The sequence below is a fragment of the Acanthochromis polyacanthus genome, chromosome 13 (genome assembly GCF_021347895.1).
Source record: "Acanthochromis polyacanthus isolate Apoly-LR-REF ecotype Palm Island chromosome 13, KAUST_Apoly_ChrSc, whole genome shotgun sequence".
Classification (NCBI taxonomy): Eukaryota; Metazoa; Chordata; class Actinopteri; family Pomacentridae; genus Acanthochromis; species Acanthochromis polyacanthus.
In genome coordinates, this window is record NC_067125.1 from 30,344,867 (window position 1) to 30,366,897 (window position 22,031).

General features: G+C 42.1%; 1 protein-coding gene across 8 annotated transcripts in view; it reads left to right on the forward strand.

Annotated features, from left to right (window-relative positions):
- Positions 1-22,031, forward strand: part of robo2 (roundabout, axon guidance receptor, homolog 2 (Drosophila)) — a 275,636-nt gene that overhangs the window by 239,639 nt on the left and 13,966 nt on the right. For 3 of the 8 annotated variants that reach the window (XM_022192110.2, XM_022192111.2, XM_022192115.2), the window contains 9 exons: positions 2,700-2,824; positions 2,921-3,092; positions 4,130-4,318; positions 5,139-5,165; positions 9,710-9,752; positions 13,662-13,789; positions 14,683-14,955; positions 15,955-16,080; positions 21,421-21,580. In XM_022192110.2, the coding sequence (XP_022047802.1) occupies positions 2,700-2,824; positions 2,921-3,092; positions 4,130-4,318; positions 5,139-5,165; positions 9,710-9,752; positions 13,662-13,789; positions 14,683-14,955; positions 15,955-16,080; positions 21,421-21,580 (1,243 nt within the window). The remainder of the gene's footprint in view (positions 1-2,699; positions 2,825-2,920; positions 3,093-4,129; positions 4,319-5,138; positions 5,166-9,709; positions 9,753-13,661; positions 13,790-14,682; positions 14,956-15,954; positions 16,081-21,420; positions 21,581-22,031) is intronic. The other 5 variants (XM_022192112.2, XM_022192114.2, XM_022192117.2 and 2 more) reach the window with 3 other exon arrangements.

Genomic DNA, 22,031 nt, shown 5'->3' on the forward strand with positions numbered 1-22,031 from the left:
TATGCGTGGATAAATGTGTGCGTGCATGTGAGTTTGTGCTTGTCCATCTGACCTTCCTGCTGTGTTTTTTTGTTTATGATTGGTGGTGTTAGTGCCAACCTTCTTCTAATCCATCACCCAGCAGCCACAGACCCGAGCTGTGATTGGACACAGCTCACACTTCCTCCTGCGAAGATGATCTGTCACCCAAAGCTTGATTCATACAGGCTCTGACAAGGCCACAGAGCAGCATGGCACAATATCACACACAGGCACACACAGGTCTGGTTTGGATGAATTTACTTTTACTATTCTGGCCTATGCCAGAACAGAAATTCATCCACCAGTCCTGCACCAGCCTTTGAGGCTAATGAATTAAATTATGATGTGATTGGAAGTACAGATACACATTACATGCCCACAACAGCACAAAAAGACAAATACAGACACTCTGTACTGGAGACCAAGCCTATCTTGCCACAGCATATTCAGGCCTGCATGTATAGGAGACGGTTCACATCCTGTCAGGATGACAAGCCCATTTATTTTCTCTTTCTCGGAGGGACCGTATCTCCTGTGGCTATCCAGTGAATGCACTGCACTAGTGGAACTGCCATCACATAACAGCTGTCCCAAACACACACACACACACACAAATACGGTAAACCCATGCATGCCAACACACTTCCTCTCCCTAAGGCCTCCAAAACCTACATGTCCCAGCTATTACCAATGCTGATAACATTCCCTGCTTCTGCTCTATCTGCATCCCAGTCCCACAGAATCCCAAACACTTTCTATTTCTGTCATAACCCTGCTGCTGTGCCTGGTCATAGCTCATATACCGTCAAACACACAGCTCCAGGCTCCTCGGAGACTCTGGGACTGTACTGAAGAGGGTGGCTAGATGGATAGAGAAATCTAGTTTAGAGGGTGATTAAAACTTAGGTTGTCCATTAGCCAACACAATTAAAGAATCCCCTGTGCAGCTCCAGGCAGACGTAGGTTACAGAATGCGCGACACATCAATGCTGCGTCCATCTTTGTTGTCTCTCTCCCCCCCTTTTTCCACACATTCTCTCACTCTCCATCTGGACAGTCACATCATGACTGATAAATGAACTCTGGCTGCCATCTGATTCCTGTTGAATGATTGTTTAAGAAGCCACTAAGCAGGATCATCTTTTATGCAAAGTAATGCTTATTTAGGGGGAAGGAATTCAGTAATGTTTGTATAAATGTTCATTTGTCAACTAATCATCTACACTGATCTCTGGGGAAGGTTCACAGCTTTCCTCCCTCACCACCCACTTCTTTACATTAACTATCGGCTACTTTTTTCTGTGTATGGATCCATGTTTGTATTCCTTCATTATTCAGCAGAGCACAGTGTGCACATGAGAGACGGGGGGTCACATTCCTGCCTGCCATACATCACTCCGCTAATGGCTCTATTAGCAGAGCCTCCGAGGCCTCTAATGAAAAATGTGTATTGTTTAGCACAAATATGCATGATAATAAGCTGCTAAATCATTCATAACATTAACTTTGAACGACATTGTCTCTGATGGCTGCCACGCACCAATCCAGCACTTTGTCACCTGAATGTAATGCAGCGTTGGAGAGGCCTGAGCATGATAGCTGATCAGATGCTCCCTCGGTAGATTGTTTCTAATCTGGCCAAGGTGTTGGGTTCATCATTGGACCCATTCATCTTCTACCATGCCAGGGCCTTCTGGCTCTCTGGGGGCCGGTGTAGCCAATTGCGCTGAGGGATGAGCACAGATTTACAGGGTGACACGTGCCATTTTGGATGGAGGTGAGGTAAGGGAGAGGCAGCCCAGGAGTAATTGACCTGTCAGTATTCTGCTGTGGTGCCTCTCCCCTGCCAGCCGCTGCGGAAATGAGAAAACATTATTTTTAAAACGTTATTTCCAGTTGGGCTAACTGTTATTTATTTTTCCTCTTACCCCTTGTGGGGTCAGAAGATTGTTGCCATCAGAATAACAACAGAGGTTTATTAAAGCTTGGACTTGTCTTGTTTCTGTCTACTCCCTGTCTCCTTGTGGATGGAGCCGATTCACTTACATGTTGATGGCTCTGATCCTTACCATACTGGCTTTAGTTTCATCTGGTCGATCGATGGAAGCAGTCAATATGTTTACTGAGACCTTGTTCCCTTCTTCTAAAATGTATTTTTTTCATATTTCTTTCTTGCCTGTGCTTCATCCTATAAGCCCGTTGACCCACATGCCACCCTGGTTCCGTTAATGCTAGGGTCTTAGCGTGACTGAGAGCACTTGCCTGACTGTGCCAGGCCATCATTCCACGAATCAATAGCAGTATTCTCTGTGCAAATCCACAAGGCTGGAGCAGAGGATGATTTATTAAATCATAGTGAAATGCTAAAGACAGGTTATAGCCATGTCAGATCTGCCTTGGACTTCATGTAAATCCCCCTCTGATAAAACATCTTGACAGGCTTCAGTTACGTGTGCCATCAGTACAAAATATCATCAGTCAGAGAAGTATGAATGTGAATGTCTTTTTTTGTATTTATCCCCTTATTGTTGCATATTTATGAGCTCTGGTTTGAATCCACCCAGATGCACATTACCCAGTATTCTTGTTAGTGGCACTTAATTATTTTTTCTTTTGTCTGGACATGTGGAGTCATATATTTGTCTGTTGACCTGGACGTTTTCTACCTCCTCTTTCAGCTCCCAGTGCCCCTCCTCAGCAGGTAACAGTCCTGACCGTGGGAAACCAGAACAGTACTTCCATTAGCATCTCCTGGGACCCTCCTCCGCCAGACCACCAGAACGGCATCATTCAAGAGTACAAGGTTCGTCCCAGCAAGTCCGCATGGATTGTCATTTATCTCAGACAAAGCCAAATGGAATCAACCGCATCTCTCTATTTTTCTCCCTCTCTGCTTCAGATCTGGTGTCTGGGGAACGAGACACGTTTCCATGTAAATAAGACGGTGGATGCAGCCATACGCTCGGTGGTGGTGGGTGGGCTGCAGGTGGGAGTGGTGTACCATGTGGAAGTGGCTGCCAGCACAAGCGCAGGGGTTGGAGTGAAGAGTGAACCTCAGCCTATTATCATTGGTGAGAACGATCGATAAAAAAAGGAGTCACAACTTTTCAACATCTGCTGTAGTGTTTTTCTCACATAAATGAAAGACGTGAGAGGTTTTCACAAAGAATAGCACTGTATTTCAGCAAGCGTCAGTGAATGATTTCAAGAAAAACACAAATACTGTGAATGTTTTCATGAAAGACGTGGAATTACCAAATGTTTTTTTTTGTTGTTGAAGCACTATTATTTTGATATGTGGCCTGACTGCATATGATTTATGTGGAGCTGTGGCAGATTGTGCCTGATTTGACCCATAACTGATGGCTTGGCCTGCAGCATGTTCTTATTTCCCCAGTGTCACTCACATAATCCATCTCTGAGAGCACAGCCTCGAGCTTGTGGTTATAATATGTTATGTTTTTGCTCGTCTGCGGATGAGCATGTGTCCATTCGGCTACATAGTAATATAAAGATATAGATTAGTGCAACTTTGCATGGGCATATGCACAGATAATATATGCTTTTATCTTTATAAGTGTGCATCTGTTCCTGTCAGCGTGCGGTGACATAGTTTGTGCTTTCAGTCTTACCAGGCTGCCAGAAATAGTGTCAAGCAGGCTCGTAAGGTTGAGCTGTGATTGGAGATCAATACAGTCCAGGGTCCTCTCGTCTCATTTCGCATGGTGTGTTTTACCGGCAGTGGAGTGAATTAGGGGCTTAGCTAAGCAAACAACCTGCTCACCTGGGGGTTTGTTATAGCTTTTAGGCTTTGTCTCTTTCAGTCTTCACATTATATTTCTCTGCACATCCTTTAGATCTGTGTCCTGCTTTGCTGGTCAATACATCAGCTGAAACTCGTCAGACCTACTTTCTTTGAGCTTAATCTAGCCCCTAACCCTGTCTTTAAGTAATCTATAGGTATGAAAAAGTGAAAAATTTCCAAGCCCATTCACATTCACCTTGAAGATTCAAATGATTCACAACAGCACTGATGTATCCTGTTTCCCTTTGGTAGCTCTCCACACAGCAGCACTTTAATGTTGCCTGTTTGTCCTTGTGCCCTCAGGTAAAGAGTTCCGGGACGTGATTATACATGGAAACCGGAACAACAGCATCACAGAGCAGATAACTGATGTGGTGAAGCAGCCTGCTTTTATTGCCGGGATCGGAGGGGCTTGTTGGGTCATCCTCATGGGTTTCAGCATCTGGCTGTACTGGAGGAGAAAGAAGAGAAAGGGCCTGAGCAACTATGCAGGTTTGACATGCACATACATTCTGCTCTTGTGCTTTAACAAACTACCTACATAGATTTTTTTCTCCTTCAAAGTAAGACCTAGTTCATTATCACCTTTCGGTCTTAATGACTGTGCCTTGATGAAATATTTTAGAAGCTGCTAGGGATGGCTACTGTGTTAAAGCTCTACAGGGAGACAGATGTCAACATGAATCATTTTCAGAGGGCTACTGTTTTTGACAAATCCACCCACGGTGTTGGTTATTAGCCCAGGGTGATTGAACCGAGTGGGCAGACTGGACTCTCTGCTGGTCACTGAAGCTGGAGTTCGTCCAGCTCTCCTCCCACTCACGCTGACCCTGACATCTTACTGAATGACCCACAGTCAATACAAGCAACCACCATGTCCACACACTGACAACAGTACAAGATTTAATTACAGGGGAAAATGTTAATGAACTGATACTTAAGTGTTGCTGTCAGTGCAATACAGCAATCTCATGTTATAGCTTTCTTTATTAATAAGACACACAGTGGGGAACAGTATTTCTAGTAGCAGCTATAAGTTAGTTTGATTAATTTACTCTTCATTTCTGTTTGTTGCATTTCTGTGTTTGTGTTTTTATTTTGTTTGTGCCACCGTCTCTACACCTCTGTGGCCTCTGAGTTGGCTGCTTTCCTGGCTGTCGCTCTGCACACTGGGTGATGACGTGGTTTCATATTCTCTGACCCCCTCAGCGCCTCTCAGCTTGACCCGGTCCCTAGTGTGCAGATACCCCTAAAGCACCGCTTACCTCTGCAGGCTTTTAACACACAACTTCTCTGTCTTCTTGTTTTGCAGTTCAGTCCTTCACCTTCACCCCTGCAGGTACTGTTCATTTGTCCCGTCTCTTCACCCCCCCACCTGAACGCAGATCCATCTCCTGCCCGCTTATAGTCCATATGCTTGGATTGTCAGACTTCTGCTCATGGCTAATGCAACTTGAAACCTCACACTGATGAGCACAGTTTAAGCCGTCAGAGAATTAAATATGCAAGTCAAAGAAATTTCAATTTGCCATTGGCCATGACCTGCAAACTTAAATTATTCTCCTCGCCCCAACCTACAGCCTTACTTTACATGTTGTGTTGTATTTGTGTGTATGTCTGTTGTGGCTATTTGTTTTTGTATACAGTTTCATTCTGTCTTGTGTATCTTTCTTTGTGGCATTTTTGTGGTGCAGGGTGAGATCGTCCATCCTCTGCTTCAAATAATCATATTCCTCTTTTTTTCTTCTAAGGGTTGTGTTGTAATTTACATATCTGTTTTCCCTGGGTGTCAGTCAGCTGGGTGGTGTATTCTGTCTTTTTTCCCCCTTTTCCTTCTGTTTAATTTTGGGTTATTTACTTCTGATGATTTCCCCCACTGCTGTAGTTACACACGTGGACAAAATTGTTGGTACCCCTCAGTTAAAGAAGGAAAAACCCACAATTCTCACTGAAATCACTTGAAACTCACAAAAGTAACAATAAATAAAAAAATATTGAAAATTAAATAATCAAAATCAGCCATCACTTTTGAATTGTTGATTAACATAATTATTTAAAAAAACAAACTAATGAAATAGGGCTGGACAAAAATGATGGTACCCATAACTTAATATTTTGTTGCACAACCTTTTGAGGCAATCACTGCAATTAAACGATTTCTGTATTTGTCAATGAGCGTCCTGCAGCTGTCAACAGGTATTTTGGCCCACTCCTCATGAGCAAACAGCTCCAGTTGTCTCAGGTTTGATGGGTGTCTTCTCCAAATGGCATGTTTCAGCTCCTTCCACATATGTTCAATGGGATTCAGATCTGGGCTCATAGAAGGCCACTTTAGAATAGTCCAACGCTTTTCTCTCAGCCATTCTTGGGTGTTTTTGGCTGTGTGTTTTGGATCGTTGTCCTGTTGGAAGACCCATGACCTGCGACTGAGACCAAGCTTTCTGACACTAGGCAGCACATTTCTCTCCAGAATGCCTTGATAGTCTTCAGATTTCATCGTACCTTGCACACTTTCAAGACACCCTGTGCCAGATGCAGCAAAGCAGCCCCAAAACATTACTGAGCCTCCTCCATGTTTCACCGTAGGGACAGTGTTCTTTTCTTCGTATGCTTGGTTTTTGAGTCTATGAACATAGAGTTGATGTGCCTTACCAAAAAGCTCCAGTTTGGTCTCATCTGTCCAAAGGACATTCTCCCAGAAGCTTTGTGGCTTGTCAACATGCATTTTTGCAAATTCCAGTCTGGCTTTTTTATGAGTTTTTTTCAGCAGTGGTGTCCTCCTTGGTCGTCTCCCATGAAGTCCACTTTGGCTCAAACAACGACGAATGGTGCGATCTGACACTGATGTACCTTGGCCTTGGAGTTCACCTTTAATTTCTTTGGAGGTTGCTCTGGGCTCTTTGGATACAATTCCAACGATCCGTCTCTTCAATTTGTCATCAATTTTCCTCTTGCGGCCACGTCCAGGGAGGTTGGCTACTGTCCCGTGGGTCTTGAACTTCTGAATAATATGAGCCACTGTTGTCACAGGAACTTCAAGCTGTTTAGAGATGGTCTTATAGCCTTTACCTTTAAGATGTTTGTCTATAATTTTTTTCGGATGTCCTGGGACAATTCTCTCCTTCGCTTTCTGTTGTCCATGTTCAGTGTGGTACACACCTTTTCACCAAACAGCAGGGTGACTACTTGTCTCCCTTTAAATAGGCAGACTGACTGATTATGAGTTTGGAAACACCTGTGATGTCAATTAAATGACACACCTGAGTTAATCATGTCACTCTGGTCAAATAGTTTTCAATCTTTTATAGAGGTACCATCATTTTTGTCCAGGCCTGTTTCATTAGTTTGTTTTTTTAAATAATTATGTTAATCAACAATTCAAAAGTAATGGCTGTTTTTGATTATTTAATTTTCAATAAATTTTTATTTATTGTTACTTTTGTGAGTTTCAAGTGATTTCAGTGAGAATTGTGGGTTTTTCCTTCTTTAACTGAGGGGTACCAACAATTTTGTCCACGTGTGTATATGAATTTGACTTCCATAGCTAAACTGTGCATTTTCATGGGCCACTTTGATGGCTAACAGTGTTATCTTTTAATGTTTGCCCTTCGCTTAATTAAGCCTGAGAGGCACCAACACTGTAAGATCATTTATCTGGCTGTCTGTGGAAGGAGTAGACTGAGTGAAGAGCAGCTCCTCGGTCACACCAAATAGATAGATCTGAACAGAAATTTTAAACTGTAAAAGAATTTGCAGCTAAACGTGCTGCAGTGCTTTAGAGGTCAGCTCAGTGCCACTCCCTCTCTTTCCAGGATTTACCTTTTAGCTAGTAACATGTTTTGGTAAAGTATACATGTAGCTATGTAGTCCCTGTGGAGCCTACAGCCAAAAACCCAATTTACTCTGGCCTTTCCACAGCTGCTGTACCAACAGATTATGACAGACATTAATATGTTAGGGTAACTTGTCTGGTTTTAAATTAGAAGCACACCTCAGAGAAGCCAGAGAGGAAGCAGGTTATTTCACAAAAGAGTTTTGAGTGGCAAGTGCAAAACAAGGTCAAAACGCGGCATAGATTATAGAGTTAGAGCGAGGTGATATTTTGAACATGAGTCAGAGTGCAGCTGAAGAGTCTTACACCGCGGCTCTTCTCTGTATTGACAATTAGCTGATGTATCGAGAGTGTCCTGTCTGGGCCTCCTAAAGCTGTCAGTACACGAGAGGTAAATCACAACACTGTTGAGGCACACTGCCAGCAAGAATGAGATTTGATGGAATTTTTATATGCTGATTATGCCCCTACCACCCACCCCCACCAGTGCTTATTAAAGGGGATTAATCTGTATTCATATTGGAGAAAGTGCTTATCTTGGAGACAGAGGCGAGAAGCACAGCCCTGCCGCCATGTCACTCTGGCTAACATAAAAGTATTCCACAGCAGCCCAGAAATGTGCCTGAGCACAGATAGGGACTTCAGAGGCCTTCCCGCTGCACAGCCTCCCCTCGCCTCCACCTCCTTCTACTGTCAGTCCTCACTCAGACAACAGAGTATTCTCTAATGCAAGTTTGGTGGTGGGGGAACAAAGAGAAAAGGCTTTGGCTATGACTGAATAAAGAATGTCATTCCTGTCTGGAGTTTTCAAAGCTATATTTTACTCTGACAGACTTGCGGTGTTGGTTTTATCTGGGTAAAACTAAGTATTTTAATTCCACCTGCTGGTGTTCAGTTGCTTTATGTAGTAAATAAACTCTCAAATGCTCCAACATGCACGCTAGATAAAATTCAAATTGTGCTTCTCTCGTTTACAGTCCTCAAACTGTGTTTATGAGGGAGAGAATTGGATTAAGTAAGCTTAGGTAATGTTGGCGATACATTAAAATGCCTTGTTAGCAGCCTCTGTAATCTATTGTGGGAGTTTCCTCTCACTGTCATCTGTTCCTACGTCACCCACAGAAAAGCCCCCTCTCTCACCCATGCCTGGGCTTGCTGCGGAATCAACTTGAATGAAAGAGAAAAGAGAAGAGGAATGTTCAGCCTTCTTCTCTCTTTAATCTCCATCTGTGGAACAAATGAGCCAAATTACTAACAGCTTTCCTTCTCTCTCTTTAGTCCACCAGCTCTCTTATTTCCCCCTTCTCTCTCTTTTTTTTCTTTCCCCACCGGTATGAGGTGATTTCCAAAACTCTTGCTGCTTTTCTGTGTTTCCTGTGATCCATTGAAGTTCATACATGCTTAGAACTTTCACTGCTGCTTTGTCGTCACAACAGAGATGAAATGGAAATCACAGCCGTCTCTCACTTTCAGCCATGGAGTTTTACTAGCCGCTGACAAAGAGCAGCCCTTGTTATCTATAGATCACTGTAATGGAACAGGCCACATGCATGGCTTCTGGGGAGCCCTGCTAGCCAAAGGATCAGTAACTCAGCCTCTATGCTTGTGGATAGAAAACCCGATGTGATTAATGAGCCCTCTGCCTTTTCTAATCATTTTTTGGCTGAGATTTAATCACAAATCTGATAATAACTCAGCAGCAAAATAAGAAAGATGAAATGAGTTTTCCCTCTCATCAGGCATCTTGTCCTTGAGGAACACATGACGTCTCCACTTATGCAAAGCAGTGCAATACGCAGTCTTCATCATTACACTTTTTAAAAAAGAGAAATTCATGAACGACATTGGATGCAGAGGGACATCTGCACCCCTTAGCGAATCCATCAACTATCTAGCTGTGCATAAAAAGGTGGTAAAGGGCAAACTGGGAAATACTGAAAAGATGCATCTTATCTTTATTCTGAAAGGAAATCATGGTTGTTTACTTTGTTTTACACTGGAAAAAACTTAATATCTTGTCTTTTTTTGTCTTTTTTTTTTTTTTACTTTAGTGACATTCCAGAGAGTTGATGGGGGTCTGATGAGCAATGGAAGGTGAGTGTCCCTGTATTTTCTATTTTTGTGTTGCGTCATTAGCAAATAAATAAAACCTTCCCATCAGCATTATTTAACTCTCTCTGTCCTATGCTTTACGCAACCTTTCCTCCACTGCCATGCATGAAGTTCACAGCAAGCAGCTTTTGATTCCAGCATTGATAAATGGCTGATAGATTGATAGATACCCAATACCTGTTGTCTGCCTAGCATGCAAACCGGCGTGCAAATATACATTTCTACCACATCTCCATTCATGCATCGATAGATGAACTCATAAATCTCCTCAACAGAATTAACAGAAACAATTTAAGCAGAGAGCGCTTTTATTTTGTCATTTATCTTCCACTGCTGGCTACAGGCAACCCCAGAGCCCTCTGGAGTGATAAATTTGCCTGTCACCTTGCGTGGGCGGCTGGGATCTGAGCACATGTAATAATGTAAAAATAATTACCCAGGGGAGAGGTGTGTGGAGGTACCCCACTTGCACCCCCATACAGCCTGCTCCATTTCACTGTGTGTTAGTGAAAGAGAGAAGGGGCTACAGTGAATAGGGCACATCTCAATGACACCAGTTACTGAGCCTTTGTGGGTATTCAAGAGACTCCCTTGAGAATCAGAGGCTTCTGTCTATCTACTGCTTATCACACCTGACTTGGTAAAACCTCCAGATCTCAAACACTCAGTGAGAGATTGCAGCTAAATCTGACCCTGTGTGTCTTTGGGCTTTTGGGAATGTGTCTGCTCTGCAGTTTGGTTGTGTGTTTTTTTTAAATGTATATATTTATGCAGTTTTTTCAGTTTTTCTTTGCATATTGCTGGATCCCACAATGGACAATTTTTCCTGTGTTGTTCTGTGAGCTGCCAGCAATCTCTTAATGAATTTGCCACGCCACTTGCCATGCCGTTTCTCATCTACTTTCTGCTGTAGTGTTTTTCCTTCAATTTTCCACATAAGTGGTTCTGATTCTCACTCCAGTGAATGGGATTTGAAATGTCTGTATTTCTGGTGCTCTATATTTGTCATATCTTTACTGAGTTGCAGTGACTCCCTCAATTTTCACAACACTAGAATAGGATGCATTCTGAGGCTCGAACACAAGCCTCTGATCCGTTAGTTATTTCGACGCCATCAAATCCCAGATGTTGCAACTTCCCCATCTGCCCTGAGAGTGAAAATATGCAGCAGAGTATCTCGGGAAAATGTGTTCATGTGTTGCATGAGATGTTTATTGCATTAATTAGACAATAGCAAATGAAGCCACGTCTGTTTCTAGTTTCTCATTGGCTCCTGCCAAATTGCTCTGACTGAACAATTACATTTAATCGATCACAAAATAAATGATTCATGGAAGATGGATAGGCTCCAGATTGGTAGACCTGGACAATTTGACTTTGACTGCTCAATTGAAATTGATAAAAGCCGATAAGGGTTCATTCCTTATCCTCCTGCCAATAGGGAGATGGTAATTAGAAGGTAGTAATAACTTCCTATCTCAGCACTGATCAATATTTTTAGCAAAGCAGATCCACTCCTATCGGCAGGGAGAACAGGCTGAGCATTGCAGTGAACAGGTTTTACTAACACTGTTGCTATGGAGATTCCTTTACATCATTGTATCTGAATACTAAATGACAGCCTGAGAGTTAATCTAGGAAGTAATCTGTGTTTCCTATTGCTCTAAGTGTTAGCTAATGTCTAGACTTTTAATCCAAGTTCCATCCGCTAGTCTGTGGGGCCATAAACAACTGATTTATGAAGTTGCTTTGGAATTAATTTCTCTCACTTGGCTTATTTATGGGAAGCTCAGTGTCAGCCATCTTAGGCAGTATTTATGGTTTCCTTCCTGCTCATCAGAAGTAACTGAAATGTCTAACAGGAAGGGGAGATGCTCCAAATCAAATTTTATCTGCCAAGGTTGCCATCCATCCTAGGTTGGGCAGAGATTAAAAGTTAAGTGTCAACTTTTCATTAAACATATGACCCGGTGTCTATCCCCCACACGTTCTCCATTACCCCACAATCTCTCTCTCTGTCTTAGACACACACACATACACATAACCACACATTTAACAAATATCCCCAGTTGAAATCAGTCATATACTAATTATCCTTAGCAGAAATACCGCTGTGTGATGAATACAAGGACGATACAGCCATTTCCACTGTCAGCTCCTTGTCTTTCAAATGGTCTTTCTTGAGTGCGCTGAGGGAGGACTTACTGGAACACACAGGACAAGTGAGACTAGTGACAAGACAAAGCCATGGTTTTTTAATTTTGACCGCATGCAGCCTTGCTGGAGTGAACAAAAGAGAAAGATGCTCTCTTCTTTTGCAGCCGTTTGGAATTTTCAGCCTGACAGATGCTAAGTGTACAAGAGACATAGAGGAGAGGAAGGAGGAGGAGGTGTACAAGGGGAAAAAATAAAAGAAAATAGGGTTAGGGAAAGATTGTATGACGAGAGAGAATGATGGTGGTGGGGCAACACAGCAGCCAGAATCTGAGGTAGAAGGACGAGGTGAGATATATTACCCTATAAAAATGCATGTGTCTGATGCACAGCCATCAATTTGAATGACTTGTCTCCCCCGAGGGCCTGTTTTGGCATTCAGGAACCACAGCGAGAGCTCTTTGCTTGCCAGGGCTGCAGTTCATTTGGAGTCTCCCCTCTATGGAACAGCTCTTCTCATTAGAACCTGTGGTTGAGGCAGAAAGCGACTGCAGCATGTCCATTACCTGCCCCTGTCCTCAGGGCTCGACTCCCTCTGAGTCCCTCAGAGCCAACACATCACCCCTCTGGAGTTGAAACAAAATGCCCCATCAGGCGGTCAGGCTCGTAACTACTGTGTCCCACAGCTTCTCGGAGGCCACATGTATCTGTAATCTGTTACATAAAACACTGCTGGGGACTGAAAGTGGTGCATGATGTGGGTACTTAAAATACTTGAGCTGAGAGTCTTTAGTCTGCTGAAATGTGTTTATTTTGTATCTGTTATCTGCTGAGGTAAACGAGCGATTGCACATTCTTACACTCTGTTTGCATTTTAATCCATTTCACTGGTAAGTGGAGTGTCAATGAACTGACACATAAACAAAGGCATTTAACTGCATCTTTCATTCTCATTTAACTCCATCTGTGTAACCCATGGTAAAGAGCCTCAGACGTGATTGTACAGTAAAGTGGCCCTAATGGTCGCCTAGCAGTCACCCATGACAGGTTAAAGTCTTGATGGCTGCTTTTATGGTTTTCACCCCCTCAGGAGGGACACAACACCTGTTAAATAGAGCTGCCCTCTCCCACATACGGGCATCCCACCAGCATCATGGCAGGGTTAGGGCTGAGATTTGACTCCTCATCAAATAAGATTTAGACTGTCTGGACATCACCACGAGGGGTTGATGGGAAAACACAGCAGAAAGTACAAGATATTAATGGATAAGGAAACATATACATGTGGCTGACAGCAAGTACTGCTGCATATGTGTGCAGTGAGCAAATGCATGCATTAGCGTCCCCACTGTGTGCTTTTGCATTAATAACTCAGTGAATGTGACAAAGACACAGCAGGAGAAACAGAGGAATAGCGGGCTGTGTTTGCCTGGAGGAATTCCAACTTTGTAGGAGAAGAAACATATCTGTATTGTATTTCCCTTGACTTTAGAAGTGTTTCATCAGCTTATGTCGCACAAACACATATTCTTGTGTGAAAAGTAACATTTACACATAGGTTTGATTTTTTTTTTTTTTTCCACACTGTTTCACTGTTGAATGCTGTTATTCAGTATTTCTAAATGCTGTAATGTAGTGCAGAATTAGCATAACAAGCAATGGGGATGTTCATGTACAAAACACCCTCTAATTTCACAGCCGATGCCTAACCCAGAGTTTCATCCTGTTTCTGCTCAGTCGGCCAGGCCTGCTGAATGCCAGTGACCCAGGCTACCCCTGGTTAGCGGACTCTTGGCCAGCGACCAGCCTGCCTGTCAACAGCAGCTCCGGGGGACCGAATGATCTGACTAACTTTGGTCGAGGAGGTGAGTGCCCCGGTGCCGTCTCACCCGCTTTGAAAAAGAGACCATAAAACATGAAAGATGATGCCCCTACCCTTTTTTCTGTTTCACCAGAACCCCTGTTGTTTGTCATCATGTACATGTTTGCATGCATGATGTGTTAGTATATGTATATAACGTGTGCATTTAGATATATATTTATATATCACATCAGAGAACAGCTAGAGCATTAACAACAGGGGCTCCACTGTCACTATGCTGAGTGATGGCAAACAGTCCAATCTGGTGTCATAGTCCATACCTCAGAGCAAGAGAATGTGAGGGGAGAGACAGGCAGAGGAGCAGGGGGTGGATGGCTGTTTGAAAGGATGGTCTTGAGCAGCCAGTCGTGAAGGACAGGCGCAGCTTGACTGGCGCAGATGCGGACACTTCCGCCATGGCTCTACATCATCTCCCCTTCAGTGGGCATGCAAACCATGCTCTATGGAGAGCTAGCTCTTTCCCTACCTCTCTCTCTCTCTGTCTTTCTCCCTCTGTTAACATACACACATGCAGAGCAGCAGCATTATTCCTCATGTATATGAACAGAGAAGGGAGGATAGTGAGATATCCAGATGATATGTGGAGGGAGAACAGGAGGCTAAGGGTAGGAAGTCATTAGTAACTGGATGTTTTCCTTCTCTAAGTTAAATGTTTGAAGTGCTATTTCCAAGAATTCAAGTTGACCTCAAAGTGCCAAGACCCAGATTTCAAATTCTCCCTGGTCATTCAAAGCTACATATACTGTACAATGAGACCTTCCTCTTCTTATTATCAGCTGTAAAAATCGGAATTTCGACACCACAGGGTTACAGGTGAAGGGGGGCATTTTTAAGAAGGCTGCTTTCCTTTTCATCCCTTCGCTTCCTTTTCCCCAGATCTACCCACCGGACAAGGGGATAAAACAGGCACCATGCTCTCTGATGGAGCCATCTACAGCAGCATCGACTTCACCACCAAAGCGAACTACAACAGCCCTGGTCAAACATCCCAGGCCACTCCCTATGCCACCACTCAGATTCTCCACTCCAGCAGCATCCATGAGCTGGCTGTGGACCTGCCTGAGGCCCAGTGGAAGGCATCACTCCAGGCCAAGCAGGAGATGGCCAGCCTGGGCTACTCCCTGCCCGACAAAAACTCCTGCAACAACAGTAAGTCACACTAAGTGTTGCAGTTAGTGGGAATATTGTTGCCATATAGACAATGGTAATATGTCAACTAGAGCCATTTGTGTGACATTAAAGACAAAACTTTCTTTGTTTCTGATTATTTAACCGAGAACCACAAGTTTGTAGCAAGGCAGCCCATTGGTATTTAATCTTTTCCACCAAAAGCCTTTCTAACCCCACTGTGGTGGGAAGAGCTTGTCTGTAAAAGAGTAGTTTTATTCCAGCAGACATCATCTTGGTTTCTCTCCAAGGTTGAATAAACATCTCATGAAGGAGTAGTACAGTTAAGTGTTCCATCCATTTTCCTGCTGTTTCCTGAGTTTTCACGATGGTACCACTCCTCCTCCTTCAGTTTCAGAGTAATTGCCAATCCATTTTAGCTTGACTAATATTTAAGAAAATAATCCAAATTAATTACCGTGGATTTGATGCAGGATTTTTTTAAAGCCGGGTGAAATTTCATACTTTAGGTGTAATGAGTATTCCTTGGCTGTATTCTAATACATATTTATTATCTTGTTCTCCAACAGTCTAAAACAGATTAATTATAGTTTTTACATCGTCCCTCTAATGCGATGAATCTTTAAAACTACTTTTCTAATTCTCCGTGGCATTATTTTAAGAAGTATGATCAAACATGATTATGTATGATTATATCTCTCAGAAGGGGGACAAATATTGAAATAAAATCTCAGCTACTGAGTCATTTATCGTGTTTCATAAATTAAGAAGAGTCTTGTGAAAGATTAGCACCGTGTTTTTTCAAATCAACAACAAATCCAGTTTGCCCAGCAAATGTATTGTCTGTTGCACACATATCAGAAAACGAATGAAATGTTGAATAAGTGCTGCTTGTTGAATGTATGAATCCTGAATATATCCTGCTTGCTTCAATGCTCTAACTGCATGCCTGCATGTGCTTGTGCTAACTGCCAATCACCTGATGCCACTGTGATTTTTGCCCTTTAACCCCCACTGTAGCCCTCCTTTTCATTCCTGACTACCGATTGGCCGAGGGATTGTCTAATAGAATACCACACAACCAATCACAAGATTTCAGCACCACCAGCTCTCACAACAGCTCAGAGCGAAGCGGCAGTCTCTCAGGTTGGTTTACGCAGCAGAGAATTAAGCAGACTGGGACACTCTGCTCCTCCGCCCAATTTTATGATTGACTTATGTCTTAATTGTTTTATTGATCTGTTATTTGCATGTACAAACCTGAGATCTAAGGCAGATTTTATTAACACGTTCCCTCTCCCTCACCAGCAAGGCTTTGCTCACTCAGCTCCCCCTGCCTCCAGTTTTGAATGCTTTAGTGTTATTTTTCTTAGTTGTATGGGCTTCTGAGTACAACAGCTACTGCTGTATGTAGAGATGTTGTAATTTATGATAGGGTGTGACAGCTTATCGGAGCATAAAGAAACAGGACATTAAAGCGAGAGAAAAAGAAAGAATAGTCGTATAATCTCTTGACAGAACATGGCTGCAAGTGCTAAGGCTTGGTTTCTGCCATAACTGCTGGTCCTCGGGAAAGCTTTGTCTGTCACTGTGCGAGTGAGCAGACGGGAGTAGGGGCAGAGGGAGTCTTTCAGACAGAGTGGACTATATACACACACACAGACACCATTAGAGATGCTTGGTTGGGTAAAGTGGCAAAAATACCTCCCTTTTTCCCCTCTTCCTCTAATGGTGGCCGACTACACTAAAACCCATGTTCAGAGAATTACAATGTCATTTATAGGACACCAAGGCAGCCCTCTGCCTGCCTCCCCTCTACTCACCTCTTTTATCTAGTTACAAGCCACTGCCTTAACTGGTCTCTAATTCAATGCTCTGGCGCACAGTGGGCTGGAAAGAAGGATGTGAAGTGGCCATGCCTTACAGGCAGATTCTTCCTATAGACACACAGGTCAATGACGGCTCTGGCTGGGCTTGGCACATGCTGTATTATAATTTCGTGAGAAGAAGAGAAAAGAGATATATTTCTGCTCTACAGTAAGAATATGCCTTCAAGAAATGGGTTGACATTTTAGGGGAATATGTTTATTTGCATTTGTGCTAAGAGTTAGGTGGGCAGAATAATACAAACAACTCAACTTACCTGATTTATACTCCCTCATTAAACCACAACTTATTTGTGTACTTGGTGTTTTGTCCTGATTTTCTCTGTTAACCCTAAAACACGCTATCAGGTTTCAAAGGTAAGTTATTTTTAAAAAAAATCCATCTAAATTACTCAGTTTAAGCTGTAGAAATAGGAAGAATCATTCAATTGTAATTTTACAGTCATCTGAGACATGGGGTTCCGTCATGAAAATTGCAAGAAAAAAATTGCGTAACAGAAATTCGAAATTTTACATCAGAATAGTTTTTTTTTCTATGTATCATTTTAAAATTCGGCCAAAGCAACGTCTGCAGTGATCAGAAAATATATGTATAAAACTCATCAGCCATTAGTGAATCAGGTGTGACCAACAGTTTTGTGACAAAAATCCAGGAAGTATTTGGCTGAACTGCAGGCTGTATTCAGACAGATAGGATACAACTGAGGAGACAAATTAAAAATGTAAGCAGTAAAATAAATATACTATGTCGAGTCACATTTTTTCCCCAATATTTGTAATAACTGTGGACGCTTAAAGAAATGTTGCACATTCTTTCTTTTTTTTTAGAGCTTATGCCATTATAGTTTTGTTATACTGCACAAAGACATTTTTGAGTTCTCTCTATTTCTAGCCATGGCTGTGCTGCTTCTATAGGGGAGCTGAACCTTATATTGCAGCGAGAAATGAGCCCAAGTGATTGAATTTGTCACAGAAGCAAAGAACGCCCAGAAACCGCTCGGGGCTCATAGGGTTAAAGAAACAGAATATAATGTGTTAATTAGTGACCTTTAGAGGTGCTGCTTGGCAGATTTTCCACCCATAGACAGATCCAAGCTGGCTGTTTCCTCCTGTTTTCATTCTTTATTTGACAAAAGCTAATGTCTCCTGGCTTAAGCTTGGAGTTGGCATCAACAGACATGAAAATATTCTTCTTTTTCAACTCTTAGCAAGAAAACGAACAGCGGTATTTCCCAAAATGTTTAAGTATTTCATTAAAGCGTTAAAAAGAAAAAAGAGAATCTAAATCCTTACATTAAAAAAAAATCTAAATAATTCACATAGGTATTGATGATGCCATACAAGGGAATGCATTTTACAAGAAGTATACTGTGTATTGCAACGTATGCCAGTGGTGGGAATTTGAATCCGCACCAGCTCGGCTTTGATTCAGACTTCAACCAAAGTAAACTCAGCATCTGAAGGGGGGAAAGTTGAAGTTACAGTGCTTTGCTCTCCCTCTAAGGAGATGGAAGGAATAATGAATGTCAGGTCTGAAGGAGGAGAGCAGGATGAAAAGGAACAGAAATAGAGCAGCTTTCATGATAGCATGGATCTCCACTGGGGACATGAAGCTGCTCATTAAAAACGTTTCTTAGTGTAGGGGAGAGAAGGTAACTGGAGTTTTGTGTAGCAGTGAGAGACCCCGAAGATTCTTTGCTCCCCTACACTCATACCCAGCCTGTCTGCAAAGCTACAAAGTCCACGTTCCGGTGAAGTCCGTGGTTGTATGTGACCTGTTGTGCTCCCACATTGTCCCTACATGTTGCATCTCACCTCATTATGTAACATCTTGTGTATTTTTTTTAGCTAAACACAATGATATGTGACTTTGAGTTATATATTCTCACACTCTTAAGTTATATCTGGCTGCAGAGTCCCTCTCCAGTCTCTGCTCTGTGGCTTTCCCCTCAGCATTGACGCACCCAATGAAAACAAAGCAAACTCAAGGCTATGCAGCCCTACAGTTATAGGCTGGGAGTGCCCAAACCTTGGGTATAAATACCCAAAGCTGAATCTATATTTAGTATCAGTCCCCCTTTGAAGAGAGGCCCAGTTTTGTCAGAGGAGATGAGTTCGCTGTGTAATTCCTGTGTAGCTCCTAGCCACAGCGTCTCTCTGTATTTTTCATATTTGGGTTGAGCTGTTGCAATACCAGTGCCAGACCATCCTTCCCTAGAAGAGGCTCATTTACAATATTGATGGCTGGTCTTGTGTAGAGGGACTAAGGATGATTGAACAATCACGTCAACTCACCATTTATTGGTAAAAGTCAAGCGTCGCCCAGAGGTGCGATTAGGAAACCCAATTACTTTCAGACTATACTTACACTGTGGTGCCGCCTGCCTTGGGCTTACAGTTGTTTCTTTTATTACTTCCATTCTTCATTAATCTTATTCTGACATATTTTCTATCTCCTCATGCCTGAATTTTCTCTAATGCACCAGGATTATTTTTTTTACCATGCTCATCTCTGAAGTGCTTTTGTTTTTCATGCTGGTAAATACAAGTTTTAATAGCAGCATAATCACAATTTTTTGGACTCAAGACAAACTGTACCGTGTTTCCTTTTTGCTCTCCCTTCTGGCTTTCATAAAAATCAATAGAAATATACCTCATTGCCTCTGTAAATTTATTTTGATGACAGTGATATACTCTTTACTGTGCCTGAGTCAAGTTAGTTTATTAGATTACATTAGAGTGCATGATGTTACATTGCGCAAGATGCAATACTGGCAGCTTTTTCAGAGCACTGGGAAAAGTGATTACAGGCCTTTGGCAGCAAAGGCTAACCAACAGATGACACATACAAATGCACTCAACAGAGATTCCCAAAGATGGCTCGCACTGGTCTGTGTGGCCGGTGATGTCATTCTGAAATGTTTTCTGGACTAAGATGTGAAGTGTTTACTCCTGAAGAGACAGCTCGGTCTGCCACAAATTGATTTGTAATTGCAAATACTGTACAGTATTTTCTTACATCTCTTCCATATGCACAATCTAAGAAGCATGAAGAAAAGTAATATACATAAATTAAACTTATTGCTCAAAAAATTAGTGGTGTCATACAGGGCTGCACAACTTGGAGATTATATATTTAAACTAAAGGATGTTATGAGGCAAAATGACATGTAGTAAACAAAAATGTAAATGTATATTTCCTTTTTTACCTCAGAATATGATGGCAGCAGGAATGTTGTATGCACTGACAAACAGTCTTTTAATTTTAGAATAAGTAAAAAGTATACTCATTATAATTAATGTTAAAAAATTATTTTACTTCTTTACTGTGGATATTAAGTAAGAGAATGTGTAGTGCTACTTTTATTCATGTAAGAATAGTGCTACTACTATGGCTTCATTAAAGTACAAATGCAATATAACATGTAGCAATGCTGTACGTGATGTAGTCGGTAGATGTACAATGTGTTCTGTGACTTGTTGTCTCAACTTTGTAGCTTTTTGTATCTTGTGTATTTTAATATTAGTGTTCATTCAAAATCCTTTTTTATTGTAGCACTTGCTGTAAGACTGCAGCATCTCTGCTTTGTGGTTTTTGGCAGCTGGTGCGATTGGGATTTGTATATTTAAATGATAAATTAAAATATATTTCCACATGTATCGTCAAGTAGATAATTACTACAGAAGCTAGCAGTGACAAATGAAAATAGAATCATCCAAAAAAAAAACAGCATTTTCTTTAACTCAGTACTTTATGAAAAATATTTTGATTGTGTTTTTGTATGATTATATAAACCTAACACAAGTTTATTTTCCATCAGCATGTCTTAGTCTTCCGGAATATGCGTTGTTTATATTTTCAGCTTAAAAACAAGTTTGGACTGAAAGTCAAATGTCTTTAAAGGGAAAAAAAAGGTTTCTTCCATAGTGACCAAATCATATAAAACTCAGTATTGACCTGGCTGGCAGATTTATAAAGATGGATGGGACGGGGGAGAATCTGGTGTTGGAAGGATATGAGTGGAAATGGATGGGGTTAGCAGCCCTCCAGTGTAATAAAAGAAATGAAAGTAGTAATAGACTCAGTGAATTCCATTAGGGACACACTGACACTACACAAGCCATTCATTATGATGATGCTGTGAAGTGAGATATTTCATTGTGGAGCCCAAAGCCTGGTGTGAAAGGGGACACTGAGGGATGGGTGGAGCGCAAAGGTCTGCCTCAGCCTCGTTTACTGCCGTTCTCTGTTTCTATGGAGATTCAAGTCTTTTCAACCAATCAATCAATGGAAGCATGCTTTTCATCAGGCAACCTTGAGGTTTTCTATGCAAGCGCTGACAGGCAGGAGCCCATTGAAATCTTGTGTGTGAAATTGTGTACAACTTTCCAAGGGTGTGTTGAAACCGAGTCCAAATGGATTTGCAATCTAAGCCGCGTGTTTGGACTAAATTGAGTTTCTTTAGAATGCACATTTGTCACATGGCAAAAGCTGCTACTGTAATTTGCGATGCTACCCCACTTGTATATTAGTTTTTAATTGATTTTCGCATAGCAATCTAATTTTCAGTGACTGAATGCATAATCTCCCTTTTTGTAGGTGGAAAGGGAGGAAAGAAGAAGAAAACTAAGGCTGGCTCCAAACCTGCGAAAGCCAATGGGTCCAACTGGGCCAATGTTCCCCTGCCCCCTCCCCCAGTTCACCCCCTCCCCGGCACTGAGATGGACCATTATCCAAACGAGCACCATGAAGGAGGAGGGTAAGTACATCAACGTTATAAACAAATACATACTTCAGATGTGAGCAAACGATAACCTTTACATCTGTAGTTTGTATCTTCTTATATAAATCCTCGACTGTCTGTTTAATTTTCTGGAAAATAAACAGACACAAACACTAGCTTTGCATTACACCCACAATGTTGAGTTTGATAGATTATGATTGAGGCGGATCTCTGCTGTATATTCCTCTTCTGCCCACCTACGCAGCCGAGCATCTCGTGTCTTGTTTGCTGCAATAAACGAGACACAGCGCCAGCGTTAGCAACAGCACACATTTCTGTTAGCAACAACAAGGTTAAGCTTTGTTTTCTCTGCAGCTAATTACTCTGCTACTGTACATCTGGAGAGAAGTGAAGGATCGATGTGTGGATAGTCTCCACAGGCGGCCACATTCACACACGAACTCGTACAGAGATGGATGCAGATCAA